This window comes from Hypomesus nipponensis, chromosome 23 (assembly GCF_054491055.1).
Source record: "Hypomesus nipponensis isolate SF chromosome 23, ASM5449105v1, whole genome shotgun sequence".
Lineage (NCBI taxonomy): Eukaryota > Metazoa > Chordata > Actinopteri > Osmeriformes > Osmeridae > Hypomesus > Hypomesus nipponensis.
The window spans coordinates 194358-217263 of NC_140383.1; the positions used below are offsets into that span (position 1 = coordinate 194358).

General features: G+C 49.4%; 1 protein-coding gene across 6 annotated transcripts in view; it reads left to right on the forward strand.

Moving 5' to 3' along the window:
• The window catches only part of dnah7 (dynein, axonemal, heavy chain 7), a 90303-nt gene that overhangs the window by 37623 nt on the left and 29774 nt on the right, over positions 1 to 22906 (forward strand). For all 6 annotated transcript variants that reach the window (XM_084688971.1, XM_084688973.1, XM_084688972.1 and 3 more), the window contains exons 37-50: positions 4083 to 4238; positions 4336 to 4504; positions 4666 to 4792; positions 6249 to 6468; positions 6830 to 7456; positions 9273 to 9518; positions 9795 to 10024; positions 10263 to 10593; positions 11710 to 12056; positions 12198 to 12378; positions 16804 to 16989; positions 17821 to 17984; positions 18731 to 18885; positions 20802 to 20992. In XM_084688971.1, coding sequence (XP_084545097.1) covers positions 4083 to 4238; positions 4336 to 4504; positions 4666 to 4792; positions 6249 to 6468; positions 6830 to 7456; positions 9273 to 9518; positions 9795 to 10024; positions 10263 to 10593; positions 11710 to 12056; positions 12198 to 12378; positions 16804 to 16989; positions 17821 to 17984; positions 18731 to 18885; positions 20802 to 20992 — 3330 coding nt within the window. The remainder of the gene's footprint in view (positions 1 to 4082; positions 4239 to 4335; positions 4505 to 4665; positions 4793 to 6248; positions 6469 to 6829; positions 7457 to 9272; positions 9519 to 9794; positions 10025 to 10262; positions 10594 to 11709; positions 12057 to 12197; positions 12379 to 16803; positions 16990 to 17820; positions 17985 to 18730; positions 18886 to 20801; positions 20993 to 22906) is intronic.

The following is a 22906-nucleotide window of genomic DNA, read 5'->3' on the forward strand; positions in this document are numbered from 1 at the left end:
GGAGAAGAACATGCAGGGCTTGGTTTACACTTATCGAAAATTCTAGCCACTGGGGGACCAAAGGCAGGCTCGGGGAACTCATATTAATGTTAAATAACCTAATGAAATGAAGTTTTCATGTCATGTCACCTTTAAATGATAAAACGGCTTGCCATAGTCTGTAGAGTTGAACGCAATCACCAACGATTTCTCATAACTTCACTAACACTTCAAACACGGAGAGTTTTCATAAATGCTATTCCTTTGATCCATGTGGTTTTTTAAGGAATCGCATTTGAGACAACTCTGGCCGATGTACGACTGCTATTTCGAACAAACAAAGTTCAGAACAAATCCCAGATGAGAAAACTTTCATGAATGCAAAATATTTTCCTAAGAAATTCCTTCTTAAATTCTTCTTAACTGCATTCGAGAATGAGGCCCAATATATTTGAATTTACAAAGTAATTTTGAAGTGTTCATAATTATTTTATTTTTACAGTATTTTCGCTCAACATTAGCGCCTCAGACCATCCCCCTCCTGCTAATTTAATTAAAGCACCATCAGTTTTTTTTGGCATTCTTTGGTTTGCATTGTAGAATATGATCATGTTCTCAATTAATTTAAGTGTTTTTCAAGCACAATAAGAGCCATAAAGTAGAAATTAGGTTCTGAAGAAGCGCTGTCTGAAGCTAGCCTGGCTGCCAGCCCAACTTCTCCCCGCCCACAAAAAGATTTGGTCGGGAAGTTGGGTCTGGAGGGTCTCGTATTGGGAACAACTACATAAAACCAGGATCGGGACGGACCAATGAAATTGCCAGGGCGGGCTTTATACGATGATGGACAGATGATCAATAGTAATGTAATCAACAATGTCACGAAAGAGCCCTTGGGTTTAATTCGTTTTCAACAAACAACATATTACGTTGCTCTGGTTGTAGGTCTATCCAATTGAGCAAAGAGGCATTTGTTTTACGAGTTTGGTTGAAACACGCCCCGTAGTCACAGCCCAACGGAGAGTTTTCAGACTCATATTCTGACTAGAATTATCTGACTAGAGTATGACAATGTCAGGCTAGTCTGAAGCGGCATTCTTTGTACAAACACCAGACTCCAACACCGAGAGAAAAGCCACTTCTTCTCAGCCAGTACGCGCCAGTACCGTATTACTTAGGCCTACTTGAGGACGAAACAGAAAATTGTCAAAATTACTATTTTGGCAAGTATCCTCGTAAGCTGTCTTTAATGAGTTTCAAAGGCTTAAATGAAGGTGAAGAGCTGGAAGAAAACTGGATTTGTGTCAGATCCGCGACATGTGCGTCAGGTGTTAAAGAGACAGCCATCTTTAAACCCACTGCTGTCCGTCTCATTAATGTTAATCAATGAACAAAAGAAAAAGAGAAAATCACTCGCTGCTCTTGATTGAATAACATATATTACTTTAATAATGATCAATATAAAGTAAATAAAGTACATGTTTGATAAATTAGATCTCTGATTGTAGTCCTCGAAACCCCCCAAAATAGTGCTTGAAAAGTCCTTGAAAGAACTGGAATTTCATTATACAGTATCTGTACGAACCCTGTCTCTTTCTCTCCCTGAACCTGTCTTTCTGCTTGAGCAGCACTGGTTGAAACCTCAAAATATTGTAAACAATTTCTGCATATATGCAGGTAGCAACGCTAGGGCTAAATAAGTATTCGGTTGGCTCCGTGACGCCAGGTAAGTAGGGCTCGTGAGACTGCTCACCAAAAGAACGATGGGGAACCCGCTTGTCTAGCAGATGAAGACATGTTCGTAGGTACTGAAGGACTCAAAATCTTTGTGTCTAATCCAATATGTAATGATGGTATTCAATGACACAAGTCTGTGTTCTAGAAAGAATGGTCTGGAGTCGCAGAGGTCCAATAATATCAGCTTTAATGCAGCAGTTGGAAATCAACAAGTACAGAGCTCTGGGGCTGTCTACGTTTCCCTACCCGCAACAGAGTTGGGGTTGGTTCACAAAGTCCAACTGGCTATCTGTCCCTGCCCCAGCATATATTATACAGTGCAATTGAAACAGAAATATCGAAAAAGGGTTGAGCTTGTTCTCTCGTGTATCAGGGAGTTTGTTCTTCCCCATGCATCCCACCTGCTCGGGTGCTGTCTCAGCCCGGATTCAAGGTTGCTTCTGAAATGGAGAGATAACACAAAATACAGCCTGTTTCCCACACCCTGTGTGGGACACAATGTTTTAAGCCTGAGCACACTTCTAAGTTCATAAGACATTCATTTAATAAGCACAATACATCATTTGAATACATGGACCCTTTATAAAGTCTTATGAGCATTGTTCCCGTTGCTATATAGTGCACAGTGCCCGTGATGCATTTGGTGATTAAGTTGCCACAAATATTAATAACTGGGATTATAGATAGTGCCATGCCCGTGATACAGCTAATGATTATAGTTCTAGAATTGTACTGTAATGTATTATAAATTCTTTAGTACCTAGCGAAACGTCACCTCAACTTTCCTAGACTTGTAGCTACGGTAGCCTACTAATGCTGAAGGCTCGCTGACGTTGCATAGCGTCGTTGCTAGCGTGTACTGACGTTCTGACTGTGTGTGCGTGTGTATGTGAGACGCGTGAGTGACAGAGAGACAGATCGAGAGCAGGGAAAGGAAATGCAGCTGAACGAATATGCTGCTTGTTAAAAAAATAACGAAACGCATTATAACTCTTTGCGCTCCCTGCATTGACCAGACCTGTTGGTAACCAAGCAGACAAAGAACAGAACGTGTTCATGTGTTCTAATTTACTCTGTATGAACACTTTCTTGAACATGAACATGTTACCTCCATAGAGCAAGTTTAATTGAGATGTTCACTTCACCCTCCACATGTTCATGCATGTGTGTCTGTACCTGTGAGGGTGGGTCTCAAGTCTGCACGTCATCAGAACTGTGTTGAACTACAAAGAACAACAGATTCACATATCTCATACTCTGGACCCAGGAAGAGCACTTTACTGACCAGTTTAGACACATAACGATACTCATTAATGCTTGTGGTCTGTGGCACACATGCAATCTTAGAAGGCTCTGAGTCCTAAAGACCAATTTTCACCCTACGTCACACGACTGTCGGCAGGCTCAATTGCGCATGTCGGTTGCAAAAGACAAACTTCTCCCGTGTATAATACCCTTGGAGTGTCGATCAGGTCATCATATATCTCTGTCCACTGGATTACAGGGCTTGACATTAACCTTTTGAGGTACTTGTCCTTTGGACAAGTACATTTACGTTTCACTTGTCAATGCACAAAAGTCACTTGACCCCGATATACCCCGAATAGCCTGACTAAGTGATCGGGCAAAACTAGCCTGGCTAGGAGGTTGCTTTCTCAGGCAAATGTCGAATGAAACAGGCTTGTTTAAAGAAATCCGAGATGCTGGCTATCTTCAGCAGGCTCGTATCTACAAAGGCCAGTCCTCCCTGACGTTTCTGGTGTAGAATGGAGTGAAATATCCCATTGTGCCAGTGAGCAACTTGAGTCTGACTCTGAGGCTAACGTCAAAACAGTATAACGCCGTGGGACGCAGTCTTACTCAGATTGCCAGTTTTACACAAATCACAAAAATAATCGGATCAGCTGGCTAAAAGCAGAATTCCCATATCTCTTGAAAGATGCCCTGCTTGACTTTTTTTGGTGCAAACCTATTGGTATAGAATTGACCGAACTGTAAAATTATGAACTTTGTGACATGACGCGACCAAGACAAGAGACTGGCTGCCGCCTAAGACAATGCGGTCTACCGGGCGACATTCTCACTCAAATTTCAAGACTTTCGTGACCCCAAAAATCTGAAATCAAAAATCTGATGTGACAGATCAATTGGGAATCACTTTCTCTCTTAAAGGCTGTCCTCCTTGACCGTCTTGGTCTTTTAAATCTAACTATTTTTATGATCCGTTTGGTCCTTTTGCCATTATAAATGCTATCCTTTTCCGGTTTTCTGCCACCACATTGCGCGCACATTCCGAATGTTTACAAAAAAAAAATTTGGTCTATAAGCATCACTTCCAGGCCATCTCTAACCACTCCTCCTTCCCTCAGGACTTCCTGTTGAACCGCCTGAGGAAGGATGTGTACAGCCCCCTGCTCATCAACTTCTCCGCTCAGAGCTCTGCAGCCCAGACCCAGAGCATCATCATGTCCAAGCTGGACAAGAGGCGCAAGGGCATGTATGGCCCCCCGCTGGGCAAGAGAACGGTAGGAAATGGTAGGGGATGGCCTCGCTTTGTGAGGAAGCATTAAGAGGTGGTGAGGAACTGTTAAGAGGTGGAATTAAGAGGAGGTGTTTCCCCAGGTGGTGTTTGTGGATGATGTGAACATGCCGACCAAGGAGACCTACGGGGCGCAGCCCCCTGTGGAGCTACTGCGCCAGTGGCTGGACCACTGGAACTGGTACGATACCAGGGACTGCTCCACCATACAACTGGTGGACATCCAAATCATGTGTGCCATGGGCCCACCTGGTACGTCCTCCCTATTCACACACGCACACACGCTTACACACACTTAAATATACAGTATAATAGAATGTTATTTCCATTGATGTGGATGATAAGATGACCCAGTGACAGGAATGGAGAGCCAGAGATAGAGAGCTCCTCTCTTGCTTCCTGTCTGTCTCTAGGTGGAGGCAGGAACCCCATCACACCTCGCTTCCTCCGACACTTCAACACGGTGACCATCAATGACTTTGATGAGAAGACCATGTACACCATCTTCTCCCGAATTCTGGACTGGCACCTCAACATACGGTGAGCCTTCATGCTCAGCCCTGTCTCTGCTGGGTGGAGGCAGTACTTGTGGATGTGTGTTTACAGATGTCTAGTGTACTCGAGGGGTGGATGTGTGTTTACAGATGTCTAGTGTACTAGGGGGGTGGATGTGTGTTTACAGATGTCCAGTGTACTCGAGGGGTGGATGTGTGTTTACAGATGTCCAGTGTACTAGGGGGGTGGATGTGTGTTTACAGATGTCCAGTGTACTAGGGGGGTGGATGTGTGTTTACAGATGTCCAGTGTACTAGGGGGGTGGATGTGTGTTTACAGATGTCTAGTGTACTAGGCAGTGGCTTTTGTCCCCATAAAGATTTTAAACATTTTGAACTTTGAAATCCAGTGTTTCCGCTATGTTGATTTTTCCGTGGCAGCCCGCCACGGTTAAATTTCTGCTGCCACGGTATCAGAAATAGAGCAAAATTTTAGACCGTCTATCAGCCGTGATTGTTAGAGTGCATGTCGGAGAATAGCACAGACGTGCTTCACAGCGCAGTTGAGATTGCGCGTGTTCGTTCTTGAGAACTGTAAGTCGTATAACGTATGTTGTCAGTTCATTTAAGCCTGTTATTGTATTAGTCTATAGTTTTTGCAAAATTTTATAAGTTTGTTTGGACAGACCTACCCCCACTGCTAAAAAAAATCTGAGAGGAAACACTGATATCAGTTAAACCTCCACAACAATTACACATTATTAAGGACCGCAAATGAAGAAGCTATTGTCATGGTACATTTGTGGCCAACAAAGGGAGGCAGCGTATCTGAGCCCCCCGGCTGATCTGGAACAACACATAGACATTCTCTGATAGCAAAGTGGCACCATGCCAGTTTTATGACTTGTTTCACCAGCTAATACTATTGCTAATACTGGACCAGGTGTGTGTGTAGTGCAGGTCCAGGTGTGTAGTACAGGACCAGGTGTGTAGTACAGGTCCAGGTGTGTAGTACAGGTCCAGGTGTGTCTGTAGTGCAGGACCAGGTGTGTAGTACAGGACCAGGTGTGTCTGTAGTGCAGGACCAGGTGTGTAGTACAGGACCAGGTGTGTCTGTAGTACAGGACCAGGTGTGTAGTACAGGTCCAGGTGTGTAGTACAGGTCCAGGTGTGTGTGTAGTGCAGGTCCAGGTTTGTAGTACAGGACCAGGTGTGTGTGTAGTGCAGGACCAGGTGTGTAGTACAGGTCCAGGTGTGTCTGTAGTGCAGGTCCAGGTGTGTAGTACAGGACCAGGTGTGTGTGTAGTGCAGGTCCAGGTTTGTAGTACAGGACCAGGTGTGTAGTGCAGGTCCAGGTGTGTGTGTAGTACAGGTGTGTAGTACAGGTCCAGGTGTGTAGTGCAGGTCCAGATGTGTAGTGCAGGGTCAGGTGTGTGTGTAATGCAGGTCCAAGTCTGGCCAGAGCAGGACAGAGACCTCTGCTCTGTGTTGTATTTGTCCAGGTTCTCCTTCCCCAAGCCATTCTCCAGCTTGACCTCCCAGATCATTCACGCCACCATGTCTGTGTACCAGGAGGCCACCAGGAACCTGCTACCCACCCCCGCCAAGTCTCATTACCTTTTCAACCTGCGAGACTTCTCCCGCGTCATCCAGGGCATCTGTCTGTCCCGGCCAGAGACAGCAGAGCAGCCTAGCCACATCAAACGCCTCTGGGTGCACGAGGTGTGTGTGTGTGTTTATGTATCCCTGCATTTTTCTATTTTGGCATTAGCAAGCTTTATTTGAGCTGGCTAACACTGCCACAGACTATGATAGTGAGTTCAGTTCTTCCATATTAATGAAAGAGAAATAGAACACTGACCTTTAAACCATTCTGGTTTTCATTCAATCTTTTTCTTTGTGACTCAATTCTTTCTTTGAAGTGTAGACGTCATGCATCAGTTTTATATCAATACTTAAAACTACTATTGTTTCTCAACTTCGTTATTCAAAAATTGAGCTTTACTTTGTGTGAGCAGCACCAACTTTGTACTGAGTACCAGATTAACCCTAACCTTGGTGTTCTGCCCCTTTGCCCTTCTAGGTTCAGAGGGTGTACTACGACCGGCTGGTGCAGGACTCAGACAGAGCCTGGATGGTGAGCCACCTGCAGCAGGTGTGTGGCAGCTGCCTGAAGGAGGACTTCCACCAGCTGTTTCAGCACCTTGACCAAGACCAGGACGGCCGCGTCACTGAGGACGACCTGCGCAGCCTCATGTTCTGCGACTTCCACGACCCCAAAGGAGAAGACCGCAGCTACCGCGAGGTGCAGCATCTGCAGCAGCTGCGCCAGGTGGTTGAGTCCCACCTGGACGAGTACAACAACATCAGCAAGGCCGTCATGAAGCTAGTGCTGTTCCGCTTTGCCATCGAGCACGTGTGCCGGGTGTCGCGCGTGCTGAAGCAGCCCCGCGGCCACGCCCTGCTGGTGGGGGTGGGAGGGAGTGGCCGCCAGTCCCTCACCCGCCTGGCCGCCCACATGGCGGAGGCGGAGCTCTTCCAGGTGGAGATCTCCAAGAGCTACGGTCTGGCCGAGTGGCGGGATGACCTGAAGATGATTATGAGGAAGTCGACACAGGGAGAGACTCACGGAGTCTTCCTGTTCACCGACACACAGATCACGAAGGAGTCCTTCCTGGAAGACGTCAGTAACCTGCTGAACACTGGAGAGGTGGGTGGAGGGATACACACACACACTGCTTAACACTGGCAAATCTAAAAAGATTGGTCTGAAGTAGCTACATTACTAATGGGTGTGGTTTGGACGTAACGCGTTATAAACCAAACAGAGCATAATCTCACATTCCCTTTAAGAGCAGGCGCGCTTGTTCCATGGCGAATTGCTATTATAACAGTGGATTTGCCAGGCGCACGCCAGCGGTTCACAGCCGAGGAGACCGTTCTCAGTTCAATTCAGTTCTCGTCAGGGCCGTAAAAGATAGAGAAATTACATTGTATGGGAAAGGCAGAGCAGTTTTCTTATTGCACTAAGTTGCCCACGCATGCTGCTCATTCAAATTATTATTCTTATTTTTACATATATTTTATTTTTTCAATTGTTATATTTTTAAATTGTTTAGTTCTTAGAATTAGTTTAACTAATGTACTTTTGTACTTAATTTATACCCGTATATGTTTATTGTTTGCACCTTCCTGCCACAGTAAATCGCGTATTTGTGTAACATAGGCTACATGGCAAATAAACCGAATTCTGATGGGCATGGGAGAAGAAACCTAACCAAATTAGCTTCGGTTAAACAATCATGGGAGGAAATTGCCACAGTTACAAATCAAGTTCACATACATAGACCTTTCTTATGAAAATCTTTTTATAATCATTGAAGAAATGTAACACGCCATAAATCGCCCACGGGAGCGCAAGGTCATTTCGACGTGCGTCTGTGGAAGGAAAAGTTGGCTTTGCGTCGAGTGCAAACTAGGAATGACACTTGCGTCGTTGACTAAGTCAATTGCGCTGGGTATACTAGTGATGGTGCAAGTGCTTCAGCAGAACAGCATCAAGACACTCTCAGGTCTCCAGCATGTCTGCTGGAGCACTTGCACCATCACTAGTCCTGCTGGAGCACTTGCACCATCACTAGTCCTGCTGGAGCACTTGCACCATCACTAGTTCTGCTGGAGCACTTGCACCATCACTAGTCCTGCTGGAGCACTTGCACAATCACCAGTCCTGCTGGAGCACTTGCACCATCACTAGTAATGCTGGAGCACTTGCAACATCACTAGTCCTGCTGGAGCACTTGCACCATCACTAGTTCTGCTGGAGCACTTGCACCATCACTAGTTCTGCTGGAGCACTTGCACCATCAATAGTTCTGTTGGAGCACTTGCACCATCACTAGTTCTGCTGGAGCACTTGCAACATCACTAGTCCTGCTGGAGCACTTGCACCATCACTTGTCCTGCTGGAGCACTTGCACCATCACTAGTCCTGCTGGAGCACTTGCACAATCACCAGTCCTGCTGGAGCACTTGCACCATCACTAGTAATGCTGGAGCACCTGCAACATCACTAGTCCTGCTGGAGCACTTGCACCATCACTAGTTCTGCTGGAGCACTTGCACCATCACTAGTTCTGCTGGAGCACTTGCACCATCAATAGTTCTGCTGGAGCACTTGCACCATCAATAGTTCTGCTGGAGCACTTGCACCATCACTAGTTCTGCTGGAGCACTTGCACCATCAATAGTTCTGCTGGAGCACTTGCACCATCACTAGTTCTGCTGGAGCACTTGCACCATCAATAGTTCTGCTGCAATGTGACGTCACAGCTACTCTGTATCTGTCCTGAATAATCATCAACTATGGAACTAACCTCCAATTTAGTCACTTTAAGTTCTCACCGCTCATGCCAATACACGGGTCTCGTGAAATTTAAATAGCAGCATCAGCCTGGGAAGGACATAGCCTGTTTCTAGATGGGCTGGTCTCTTCCTAATCATGTTATAACACTCCTCCTCCTCAGGTGCCCAACCTGTTTGCGGTGGACGAGAAGCAGGAGATCTGTGAGCGAATGCGTGTGCTGGACCGCCAGCGGGAGCGAGACAAGCAGACGGACGGCAGCCCGCTGGCGCTGTTCAACATGTTCCTGGAGCGCTGCCGCTCTCAGCTGCACGTGGTGCTGGCCATGAGCCCCATCGGAGACACCTTCAGAAGCCGCCTGAGGCGCTTCCCTGCTCTCATCAACTGCTGCACCATCGACTGGTTTCAGGTCTCAGCCTCCTCCTCTTCACAGCCAGAGCTGCTCTCCTCTCCAAAAAAATTTAGCCATGGCCCATAGAAAATTGTATTGTAAATTATAGGCGAATCACAAGTGATTCTTTCCTCTATCCAGTACATCCTCACATTACTTTTACACAGGTTATGCATATTTAAACACTTCTAAAGGGTTTTAGTTTTACTGACATTTGGAGAATGCAGACAGGGCTGATGTTAAGTGTGTGCAGAGTTGTAGAAAGTGTAGGTGAAGATGTCCTGCCTCCTGCAGAGCTGGCCGGAGGACGCGCTGCAGGCTGTGGCCTCCCGCTTCCTGGAGGACGTGGAGATGACGGACGAGTCTCGGGAGGGGTGCATCAACATGTGCAAGAGCTTCCACACCTCCACCATCACGCTGTCGGAACGCTTCCTGTCGGAGCTGCAGCGCCACAACTACGTCACGCCCACTTCCTACCTGGAGCTCATCTCCACCTTCAGGACCCTGCTGGAGAACAAGAGAGCGTATGGCAGCTTCCACATTCTCTCCTCTCTACACCTCTTCCACCTTCTCTCCTCTCTACACCTCTTTGACCTCTGCAATACCAGGGATTGTAAGGCTTCAACTTTCACCAGGAAATCTTTGATAAGATGATCCACCGACTAGACACAATCCTTTTAAACATCCTTCATCCTCCCTACTAATCTCGTTCCATCCACATGGCTTCACACCCCTCCCTCTCTCCCCCATCCTCCCCCCCAGCGAGGTGATCAAGCTGAAGCAGCGCTACGAGGTGGGTCTGGAGAAGCTGGAGTCGGCTGCATCCCAGGTGGCCAGCATGCAGGTGGAGCTGGAGGCCCTGCAGCCAGAGCTGCGTGTGGCCAGCAAGCAGGTGGACGAAATGATGCTGGTGATCCAGCACGAGTCTGTGGATGTGGCCGAGACAGAGAAGGTGGTGAAGGTGGATGAGGCGGTGGCTAACCAGCAGGCCATGGCAGCCAAGGCCATCAAGGACGAGTGTGACGCTGACCTGGCCATTGCCATGCCCATCCTGGAGTCAGCCCTGTCAGCCCTGGACACCCTGACCAACCAGGTAGGGAGCCACACAAGCATCTCAGTCCACAGCCTGAGGCAGCCTGGCCTAGCATCTGCCTCATCACACTGTTGGCCTTGCATCTGCCTCATCACCCCCCCCCCCCCCCCCCCATACAACCCTCTAAAATGCTAGTAAATCACTTGCGTATGCGACCAAATTTTATGCTGGGCGACTAAAAGTGATCTTTAATTAGCCAATGGATAGTAAATTGTTCGATTTCACTCGCTTGTGACCGAGTTAGAGGCAAATAATAAATTGAGCGCAGATTTCAATGACGCACTGTCGCTTGACTGCGAGTTAACATGATTGGCTGCTATGACAACAGACATGCAATTAGTTATTTTGTTGCTGCTCAAGAATGAAAACGGAGATTGCCAAAGTAACGGAAAGTCGCTAGATTTGACGCTCGTCACTAGATTTTTTGTCGCTAGGGAAGGTAAAGCGCTACACTGCCTCTGTCGCTTTGTCTCACAAAAAGATTGACCAGATTTTTACGGCACTCGTAATGCACAGAGATGGATGCAAAAAAGCTAGCTACAATTCCAGTCTGAGCAGAAAATGCTTAATACTTTTTAAGCATTTAAGCAATACGCAATACTTTGTTATCAAGACAATTTAAGATTACTGTTCCTTGTTCAGATTATTATTGCTCTGCTAATCAGCTCAGCCAACTGCGAAAGGGCCTTCAGTGACCAAAAGAGAATCAAATCAGATGTCCGAAGCAGTCTCACATCCTCACGCCCTTTAGACCTGATCCTTATTTCAACAGAAGGCTCATTTCAGGGCTCAGATCAGGCTTATTTCAACAGAAGCTTGGCTGTAGGCCTATGAACCATTGTCGGCACTATAGAGGTGGCTGAAGTCAAGTAGAAAGAGAAAGCCATTTGCTAAAAAATGGCAGATTACATCCATATGCAACATAAAGAATAATTCAGACAGATAATGTACTTGCATTGTTCATGCATTTCATGTAAAAAGTCTGGCGAGTAAAATAAAAAATGTTCTAGCCAATGGAGACTCAAGCTTCATTGTGTCCATAGAGGGTTGGCCCTAATAGTTCCTTAATATCAGGTTTAAGTGTTCCCATTTTCTTCCTTCTGTCCCTCCGTCCAGGACATCACAGTGGTGAAGTCCATGAAGAGCCCTCCCCCGGCTGTGAAGCTGGTGATGGAGACCATCTGCATCCTGAAGGGGCTGAAGCCTGACAGAGTTCCAGACCCCTCTGGCTCCGGCAAGAAGGTGGAGGACTACTGGGGTCCTGCCAAGAAGCTGCTGGGAGACATGAAGTTCCTCCAGAGCCTTCACGAGTATGACAAGGACAACATCCCAGCCAACCTCATCGCCATCATCCGGCAGAAGTACATCACCAACCCAGACTTTGTCCCAGAGAAGATCCGCACAGCATCCACCGCCGCCGAGGGCCTGTGTAAGTGGGTCCGCGCCATGGAGTCTTACGACAAGTACGTTCACACGGTCCTGCTCATAGAAATAATAAACATTTCGGCAAGATTCGGGGGTCTAACATTGGGATTCAAGCAATACTTAGGAAGAGTTTGCATGAATCAGATGTACAGTGATTTGACTCCTGCTGTCCTCTGCAGGGTGGCCAAGGTGGTGGCCCCAAAGAAGGAGAAGCTGGCCCAGGCTGAGGGAGAGCTGAAGGTGGCTATGGACAGCCTGCGCAAGAAACAGGCGGCCCTCAAGGAGGTCCAGGATAAACTGGCCAAGCTGCAGTCCACCCTGGAGACCAACAAGAGCAAGAAAGCCAGCCTGGAGAACCAGGTCAGGGAGGGACGGAACCGGGGAGGGCCAGCCCCGGGGAGGGGCGGAACCGGGGAGGGGCCCTGTGGTTCTGACCATCTAACTAGGTTATTCTGCTACTTATCTTGCACACTTTTACAGCATTAACAGAAAATTTGGGTTGCTGTTGAATTGCTTTGCATCGTTCAGACAGCCCCCTCCATGAGTCACCACCTTACCGCGGTGGAGGGGTTTGCGTGTCCTAGTGATCCTGGAAGCTATGTTGTCGGGGGCTTTATGCCCCTGGTAGGGTCTCCCAAGGCAAACAGGTTCCAGGTGAAAGACCAGACAAAGCGTGGCTCAAAAAAACCAACCATGAAGAAACACAACAATGGTTCTCAGTTGCCCCTGCCCGGAAGCGGGTCACCGGGGCCCCCCCCTGGAGCCAGGCCCGGGGGTGGGGCTCGATGGCGAGCGCCTGGTGGCCGGGCCTTTTCCCATGGGGCCCGGTCGGGCACAGCCCGAAGAGACAACGTGGGATCCTCTTCCAGTGGGCTCACCATCCGCAGGAGGGGTCATGGGGGTCGGGTGCAGTGTGAGACGGGCGGCGGCCGAAGGCGGGGGCCTTGGCGGTCCGATCCTCGGCTGCAGAAGCTAGCTTTAGGGACGTGGAACGTCACCTCGCTGGCGGGAAAGGAGCCTGAGCTGGTGCGCGAGGTAGAGAGTTTCCGGCTAGATATAGTCGGCCTCGCCTCGACGCACAGCACGGGCTCCGGAACCAGTCTCCTTGAGAGGGGCTGGACTCTCTTCCACTCTGGAGTTGCCCTTGGTGAGAGGCGTCGAGCTGGGGTGGGAATACTTGTTTCCCCTCGGTTCGGTGCCTGTACATTGGGGTTCACCCCGGTGGATGAGAGGGTAGCCTCCCTCCGCCTTCGGGTGGGGGGACGGGTCCTCACTGTCGTTTGTGCTTATGCACCAAACGGCAGCTCAGAGTACCCACCCTTTTTGGAGTCTCTGGAGGGGGTGCTGGAAAGCGCTCCTCCCGGGGATTCCCTCGTCCTCCTGGGGGACTTCAATGCTCATGTGGGCAATGACAGTGAGACCTGGAGGGGCGTGATTGGGAGGAACGGCCCCCCCGATCTGAACCCGAGTGGTGTTCTGTTGTTGGACTTCTGTGCTAAACACGGCTTGTCCATAACGAACACCATGTTCAAGCATAAGGGTGTCCATATGTGCACCTGGCACCAGGACACCCGAGGTCTCAGTTCGATGATCGACTTTGTAGTCGTGTCGTCGGACTTGAGGCCGCATGTCTTGGACACTCGGGTGAGGAGAGGGGCGGAGCTGTCAACTGATCACCACCTGGTGGTGAGTTGGCTCCGATGGTGGGGGAGGACGCCGGTCAGGCCTGGCAGGCCCAAACGTAATGTGAGGGTCTGCTGGGAACGGCTGGCGGAACCCTCTGTCAGAAGGAGCTTCAACTCCCACCTCCGGGAGAGCTTCGATCATGTCTCGGGGGGGGCCGGGGACATTGAGTCCGAATGGGCCATGTTCCGGGCCTCCATTGTTGAAGCGGCTGACCGGAGCTGCGGCCGCAAGGCGGTCGGTGCATGTCGCGGCGGTAACCCTCGGACCCGGTGGTGAACTCCGGAGGTGAGGGATGCCGTCAAGCTGAAGAAGGAGGCCTATCGGGCTTTATTGGCTGGTAGGACTCCTGAGGCAGCTGATGTGTACCGGCAGGCCAAGCGGAACGCGGCTCTGGCGGTTCCCCCCCCCAATGTCCCCAGACTCTGCCTCCACGTCGGAAAGCGTGTTGGTGGAATTAAGGAGGTCTTCAAAGTATTCCTTCCACCGATGGTCCAACTCCAGAGTGGAAGAGAGTCCAGCCCCTCTCAAGGAGACTGGTTCCGGAGCCCGTGCTGTGCGTCGAGGCGAGGCCGACTATCGGTGGATCGGTGGAAGGAATACTTTGAAGACCTCCTTAATTCCACCAACACGCTTTCCGACGTGGAGGCAGAGTCTGGGGACATCGGGGGGGGCCCTTCTATCTCTGGGGCCGAGGTCGCCGAGGTGGTTGAAAAGCTCCGCGGTGACAGGGCCCCTGGGGTGGACGAGGTCCGCCTGGAGTTCCTTAAGGCTCTGGATGTTGTAGGGCTGTCTTGGTTGACACGACTCTGCAACATCGCGTGGACATTGGGGACAGTGCCTCTGGACTGGCAGACCGGGGTGGTGGTTCCCCTCTTTAAAAAGGGGGACCGGAGGGTGTGCTCCAACTTTAGGGGGATCACACTCCTCAGCCTCCCTGGGAAAGTCTATTCAGGGGTCCTGGAGAGGAGGGTCCGCCGGATTGTCGAACCTCGGATTCAGGAGGAGCAATGTGGTTTTCGTCCTGGCCGTGGAACAGTGGACCAGCTCTATACCCTCCGTGGAGTCCTGGAGGGTACATGGGAGTTCGCCCAACCAGTCTACACATGTTTTGTGGATTTGGAAAAGGCGTTCGACCGTGTCCCTCGGGGGCTCATGTGGGGGGTGCTCCGAGAGTACGGGGTACCGGATTCCCTGATCGGGGCTGTCCGGTCCCTGTACGACCGGTGCCAGAGTTTGGTCCGCATTGCCGGTAGTAAGTCGAACTTGTTTCCGGTGAGGGTTGGACTCCGCCAGGGCTGCCCTATGTCACCGATTCTGTTCATTACCTATATGGACAGAATTTCGAGGCGTAGCCAGGGTGTTGAGGGGGTCCGGTTTGGTGACCTAAGGATTGGGTCGCTGCTTTTTGCAGATGATGTGGTCCTGTTGGCTTCATCGGGCCGTGACCTTCAGCTCTCACTGGAGTGGTTCGCAACCGAATGTGAAGCGGCTGGGATGCGAATCAGCACCTCCAAATCTGAGGCCATGGTTATCGACCGGAAAAGGGTGGAGTGCCATCTCCGGGTCGGGGAGGAGATCCTGAACCAAGTGGAGGAGTTCAAGTATCTCAGGGTCTTGTTCACGAGTGAGGGAAGAATGGAGCGCGAGGTCGACAGGCGGATCGGTGCGGCGTCCGCAGTGATGCGGGCTCTGCATCGGTCCGTCGTGGTGAAGAAGGAGCTGAGTCGAAAGGCGAAGCTCTCTATTTACCAGTCGATCTACGTTCCTACCCTCACCTATGGTCACGAACTATGGGTAGTGACCGAAAGAACGAGATCGCGAATACAAGCGGCCGAAATGAGCTTTCTCCGCAGGGTGTCCGGGCTCTCCCTTAGAGATAGGGTGAGAAGCTCGGTCATCCGGGAGGGGCTCAGAGTAGAACCGCTGCTCCTCCGCGTCGAGAGGAGCCAGCTGAGGTGGCTCGGGCATCTGATTAGGATGCCTCCTGGATGCCTCCCTGGTGAGGTGTTCCGGGCACGTCCCACTGGGAAGAGGCCCCGGGGAAGACCCAGGACACGCTGGAGGGACTATGTCACTCGGCTGGCCTGGGAACGCCTCGGGGTCCCCCAGGAAGAGGTGGTGGAAGTGGCCGGGGAGAGGGAAGCCTGGGCCTCCCTGCTTAGGTCGTTGCCCCCGCGACCCGATCCCCGGACAAGCGGTAGATGACGACGACGACGACGTTCAGACAGCTGAAGCTGAGCTCTTTGCTCTTCCTTTTAGGGGTGTGAACTTTTTCTGTTCCAAGTCTGGATTTTAAAGATTCATTGCTGTTTATTCGGTGTCAACAGGTTCACTTTGAAGAGTTTCATTCTTAAAGTCACAAATCATGTTTTTCGGTACCTGTGTCAGATGGCAGATCGCTCTGATACGTTTAACTCAAGAAGCAGCACTGACTAAATACCATAAGTCTTCACTAGAGTATATTGTTTTAAAATAGCAAATTTTGCAGAATTACAAATTCTGCCTCTGGCCAAACCTATATTAGTCTGCTCCCCCCCCTCTTCTCTGTGCTATTTGTTTACAGTCTCTTTAGGCTTTGATGTTTTTTTTTTCAGTTCTTGTAACTTTGTAGAAAATGCTTATTTTCTACCTCTCCGTCCCAAGTCTCTTCCCTTCATGTCTTCTCCATGTCTCCCTCATGCATCCATCCCAGCTTGTCTGATGTGCTGCTGTTGAAGGATGAGAACATCAGGGTTCTCTTTCCTCTCTCTCTCTATACCACGCTGAATTCCTCATACAATTTCACAACTGTCCCATTTGGTTGTTTTTCATCCGGGAAAGTTCAGTTGACTGAGTGTGTGTGTTGATAAGGATTTCCATCTACCTCCATAACCTGGGATAACCCATAGAAGCTTGATGATACTTTTATGTGGGTGTTCAAAGACTTGCAGGCGTTGTAGGCCCATGAAAAAGTTGACTTGTGAAGTCTGTTCTGAAAGAAACCCTTTCTTTCAGCGGAAAAAGGGTAGAAAGGTTTTGTTTATTTTTCCCTCCTACTTCCCCCTACTCTCCTTGAAGGTACAGCTCTCTGGTTTGTTAGTCATCTGTTTGTTCCTGCAGGTGGAGATGTGCAGCAGGAAGCTGGAGAGAGCGGAGCAGCTGATTGGCGGCCTGGGCGGGGAGAAGACTCGCTGGAGCGAGACGGCCTTCAACCTAGGAGAGCTCTACAAGAACCTGACCGGGAACATCCTTATCTCAGCTGCCATCGTGGCCTACCTGGGGGCCTTCACCTCCAGCTACAGACAGGTACATACTGGGGCATGGATCTGAAGAGTCTAATAGGCTGGTCAAGAGAGGTGTAGCCTTAGCCTTTATTGTATTTTTGTTGGATATTCCAGCAACATTAACTAAGGACTGTAGGGGAAATACAGGATATATAGAAACATTGATGCATGAGCATATATGTATGTATTGAACACGCATATGAATGTATTTCACTTGAGTGTATGTGTGCCTATGCACATGCTTATGTGGGTCTGTCAGAAGCAGTCACCATCAATGAGATTGAGTCCTTTGATGTGACAAATAAGTGAGGATGCTTGATATTCTAAATATTTAAACTAGTTAGATTTTCTGTTGCTCAAAGGAAACCCACATTAAAGTCTGCCTCTCTGAATGATGCACTCAGCTCCCCTCACTGCTCTATTTTCAACAACAAATATGGCCTGTTGATGAAATATAGATGACACTGATCAAAACCCAGTTACAGTTGAAACACTGTAACTGTAACACAACAGAATAATGAACAAAAAAATGAATTATTTTAATGTTCTCAATCACTATCTGCAATGATACCTGCAGTGCTGAGGGTGTGCATACCACCTGTGTGTGTGTACTTGTGACTGTGTACCTGTGTAGGGGCAGTGTGTGTAACCTGTGTGTGTGTACTTGTGTAGGGCAGTGTGTGTAACCTGTGTGTGTGTACCTGTGTAGGGCAGTGTGTGTAACCTGTGTGTGTGTGTACTTGCGTAGGGCAGTGTGTGTAAGCTGTGTGTGTGTACTTGTGAAGGGCAGTGTGTGTAACCTGTGTGTGTACTTGTGAAGGGCAGTGTGTGTAACCTGTGTGTGGTTGTCCAGAGCCAGACCCAGGAGTGGATGGCTCTGTGTAAGAGCAGAGATATCCCCTGCTCCAGCAACATGTCCCTGATGAGCTCCCTGGGAGACCCTGTGAAGATCCGCTCCTGGACCATTGCTGGGCTGCCTTCAGACACCTTCTCCATAGACAACGGCATCATCATCTCGTAAGCACCCTAACCCTACAGCCACAGATGTCATTCAAACTTAAACCGCTTGGAGCACTGTGAGAAGGGCTGGGTGTTGATCCAGCGATCAAGCACATCCCACCCTTTGGGATTTCTTGTCAAAAGTGGATTTTCCAGATGTGAGTAAACTAGTATCGCATACTGCACCAGTAGGAACAGTTCCATTCCGAAAGGCTCCAAGATATGGAGTTTTTCCCTAAGTGGATGAATAAACTTATTAAATACTATTAACACCATCTGACAAAGCAGGGCCGAGACCCTTCTATTCTAACATAACATTAATAAGCTTTTGGTGCATATGTTCATTTTCAGATATGTATACATGCAAATGCATTTACCTTATGTTGCACTACATATCTGTCTTCACTGTATGTCATGTTATATATTATATATACTTTTACATAAGAAGTGACTGTGTGCTTAAGCCTGAGAGCCGACCAGACCTAATCTTCCTCCTGGAACTGTTTGTATATGTGCTGTAACTGTGTGTGTGTACTGTAACTGTGTGTGTGTGTGTGTGTGTGTGTACTGTAACTGTGTGTGCATGTGTGCTGTAACTGTGTGTGTCTGTGTTAGTGATGTAACTGTGTGTGCGTGCTGTAACTGTGTGTGTGCTGTAACTGTGTGTGCGTGCTGTAACTGTGTGTGTGCTGTAACTGTGTGTGCGTGCTGTAACTGCGTGTGTGCTGTAACTTTGTGTGTGTGCTGTAACTGTGTGTGTGCAGCAACGCCAGAAGGTGGCCCCTCATGATTGACCCCCAGGGCCAGGCCAATAGGTGGGTGAAGAACATGGAGAAGGCCAACAGCCTGCACATCATCAAACTGAGCGACGCTGACTTTGTTCGTACTCTTGAGAACTGCATTCAGTTTGGCAATCCTGGTAAGAGTGTGTGTGTGTGTGTGTGCCTGTGTGCGCGTGTGCTTGCGTGTGGATGCGTGTGTGTGTGAGTGTGGTGTCCCCATGGAACAGCTGACCCTCCTCAGCCCTGTTGAATAGCATCTGGGGAGCGCTGACCCGCCGTAGTAGCATTACCCCTGGTCTACTGAAGAGGGCGCCCTTCACCACCAGGACAGTCCTGTGATCTAGCGAGTGAACATGGCTTTCTGCGTTACTGTATTTTCTGTGTGTATTTTGTTATAAGGAAAAGTGCTTGAGGAACACATATAAGCAGTAAGGCCTTTCCTCTCATGCCCACATGTGCACTCCAAGGACTAGGGATGAGACTACACTCCACATCAAATCAAACTCATAATAAGTATGTTTGAAGAAAAAAAAAAAAAATCCCAGTGGAAACGCTTATCTGTGCATGGACAGAATTCTCTCAGATAGCATGGTGTTTTTTTTTTTTTTTCTGTCTTTGTTCAGTTCCCTCCCCCTGGACACAAAGTTGGAGTGCAGTGAAGTAGAACCACAGTCCCTCAGTCCCTCCCTGCTGTCGTACAGACTTGACCATTTGTCCTCTGTATCCATCCACTGTGTAGCTGCTTCACACAAACCCTCCTTTTAGTTTATATAAATCCTCTCAACATCCAAAGCCACTGCCTTCCTTTTTCCTCACAAAATACAATGCCTCTCGTTTCGGCAGTGAACTGCAGAAGAAAGACAGATGGAAGAGAATTATAGTGAGAGTATAAGGACATGACAACTACAGGCCAAACTGAATTGTGTAATATCACTGATGTTTACAATACACCAAGGACAGTGTTTCAGCAAGCAGTGTGTCCTTGCAGGGAACAAACCTCTCTTGAGAGAGAGAGAGAGAGAGAGAGGGGGGGGGGAGGGGGAGGGAGGGGGAGGGGGGGTGATAAAGAGAAGAGAGAGAGAGGGAGAGAGATTGAGAGGCAGATGATATAGAGGGAGAGGTAGAGAGGAGACAGAGTGCTGTGCTGTGCCACATACCTCTGTGTGTTGTAGTCTTTGCCAGGTTTTCTAAAGTTATTATCCTTTAGCGCTCTATCAAAGCCTTACTTTACCTCTGTTGAAGCAAACTCCATTGAATCCTAAGCAAATTGTCAATAACATACAAGACAGCCATTCAAGCCAGTTATCCTCCAGACTTAAAAGGTGATATTCTTACGGGCCAGCATGCATAAAAGTTTGTCTGAGTCACTTGAAGGTCTCTGACAGTGAGAGCTGTGTCACGCGGACCAGCAGCTAAGCTGGGTTTACATTGTGTCAAATATTTAAATCCTGCACAATGCACCTTGAGAAACACTTTGGCATTCTAACATTTTTTAATCCTGTAATCGCCCTATGATTGGATACTGCACACTGAAATCTTAATGCAATGCGCTCAGGGTCTGATGCTCTGATGTGGGTTATTAATGATAACCCTCACCGTGTCAAACAGATGAAGTGAACGGTCATTCCTGCGGCATGAACCTTGTCTAGAATAGAATTGAAGCCTTTTCCTTGTTGTATAATCCGTCTGATGAAATGCCCCCAGCACAGCTCAGCACAGCTCAGGACAGCTCAGGAAGGCATCCTGCTTTGAACCCAGAGGATCCCCATCAGTCCACCACCACTCCCCTACGAGTTAACTGAAGAGTCATTTGCTCCAACTTTTTAATGAGATTAGGGGTGTCCTTAATCTCAGCCGAGGACACACTATATCTGAGGCTCGTGGTTATTAATGCCGTGGTTGTGCTGTGACCCAGTGCTATGATGTGTGATCATGTGATGATGTTGTTGTCTTGCCGCCCAGTGCTATGTTTTCTGATGTGATGATGGGAGGCTGTCTTCTCCGGTGGTGTGTGTGATGTTCTGATGTGATGATGTGATGCTGTCTGGCCCAGTGCTGCTGGAGAACATCGGGGAGGATCTAGACCCTATCCTGGAGCCTCTGCTGCTGAAGCAGACCTTCAAGCAGGGCGGCAGTATCTGCATCCGGCTCGGAGACTCCACCATCGAGTACTCCCCCGACTTCCGCTTCTACATCACCACCAAGCTGAGGAACCCCCACTACCTGCCAGAGACCTCCGTCAAGGTGAGGACTGCCCCAGCCTCCCTCCCCCAGCATCCCTTCCCCTGCCTCCCTTCACCAGCCCCCCTCCCCCATGTACTCCTGCATTATTTCAACTTGTCACTCATTTTCATAGTGAACACATGGCTGCCCGTCTCTCTGCGTCACTAAGCGTGACCGCAGCGGTGGAGTAGTCGTCCGTAGCTACACATCTGTCTATAGCAGGTGTGAGCCTTCCTAATGAGCTCCCCCTCCCCAGCTTACAGCCTATATATTTGTGGCTGTGACAGCGTCACACACCCAGGCCTGTTAGCCTAGTTTAGCAGGCTAGGTCACACACCCATGCCTGTTAGCCTGGTTTAGCAGGCTAGGTCACACACCCAGGCCTGTTAGCCTAACTTAGCAGGCTAGGTCACACACCCATGCCTGTTAGCCTGGTTTAGCAGGCTAGGTCACACACCCAGGCCTGTTAGTCTAGCTTTGCAGGCTAGGTCATTCCTCCTAATAGGCATCACTAGGTCCAAATAAGAACTGAGACGTAGAGCTCAATAGATGCCTTTACTGTCAAACTGTGTGGAAACCATGCTTGCTTAATATTCACAAAATAAGGAGATTTTGAACCCTAGCTCTGTTTAGTGGTGGTCTGTTTTTGTGATGGGCCTCATATTGTGAAAATGAACAACTGCAACACATTGGGAAATGTAGAAACGTGTTGTTGTTTAAAGCAGTTCTCAAAGCTGCTACATGGCAGAGGTCTTGCTCCAGAATGACGAACCTGTTAGACTGTCATACACCAGGTCCCCTCCTTGGTAGTGAGCCCCCATTGTGTGTTGGTCATAGGCTCTCTTCTGCCTCATTCCTTCCTCCGCTGCCTGTTTCCTAGCGAACCCATATGCCACTTCCAACCTCTCCCATAACTGCTGGGCATATTCAGGACTCGCCGCTGCCTTCGGTGTATCCGGCGGCTGCCCATAAACTAGAGCAGGCGGTGTGCGAAGCTCCCTCCCGACATAAGCAGTGCAGGGGTGCAGCCCGTTGACTCTTGTGTTGCTGACCGATAAGCCAACAGAACCAACGGCAGCAGCAGGTCCCAGTCCTTCTGGTGTTTTGCCACCACGAGCGCCAGCTGAGCCCTGAGCGTGCGATTAAACTGCTCCACCAACCCGTCACTCTGGGGCCGAAGTGGTGTGGTGCGGGTCTTGTGGATGGCCAACTGCCTGCACATCTCTGCAAAGAGTCGGGCTTCAAAGTTCCTTCCCTGATCGGAGTGAAGCACAGTTGGGACCCCAAACCAACTGAACATCCCTTCAATGAGTGCCTCACAGACTGTGGCCGCCTCCTGATCAGGGACTGCATATGCTTCAGGCCACTTAGTGAAATAGTCCATCGCCACTACCCCAAAGCGGTTCCCTCTGGGGGTGCGCGGGAAGGGTCCCAGAACATCAACCGCCACCCGGTCCATGGGGGCTCCAACCTGATACTGTTGGAGGGGTGCTCTGCTCTGACCTGTTGGCCCCTTCCGGGCTGTGCATGAGTCGCAGCGTTGGCAGTATGCTTGCACCTCTTGCCGACATGTGACCCAGTAGAAGGACTGCTGCAGCCTCTTCAAAGTTTTGTTGATCCCGAAGTGACCAACTCCCAGTTTCCAGGGATGGTGATGTGCCAACACCTCCTGCGCGTGACCTAGTTGCACCACTACTTGCCACCTCTCCCTGGCTGTGGCTAGCTCCTTCCACCTTTTCAAGAGCGTCCCATTACGGAGACTATTCCATTGTGCCCACAACCCCCTCACTCCAGGGCTGGCCACAGCTACGTCTTGCCAAACTGGCCGCTGTCCTTTTTCCACCCACTCCATTACAACCTTCAGTTCTGGGTCATTTTATTGCTCTGCAGTCCAGTCAGCAGACTGGTCCAGCCGTAGTGCCCTGGAGTTAGCCT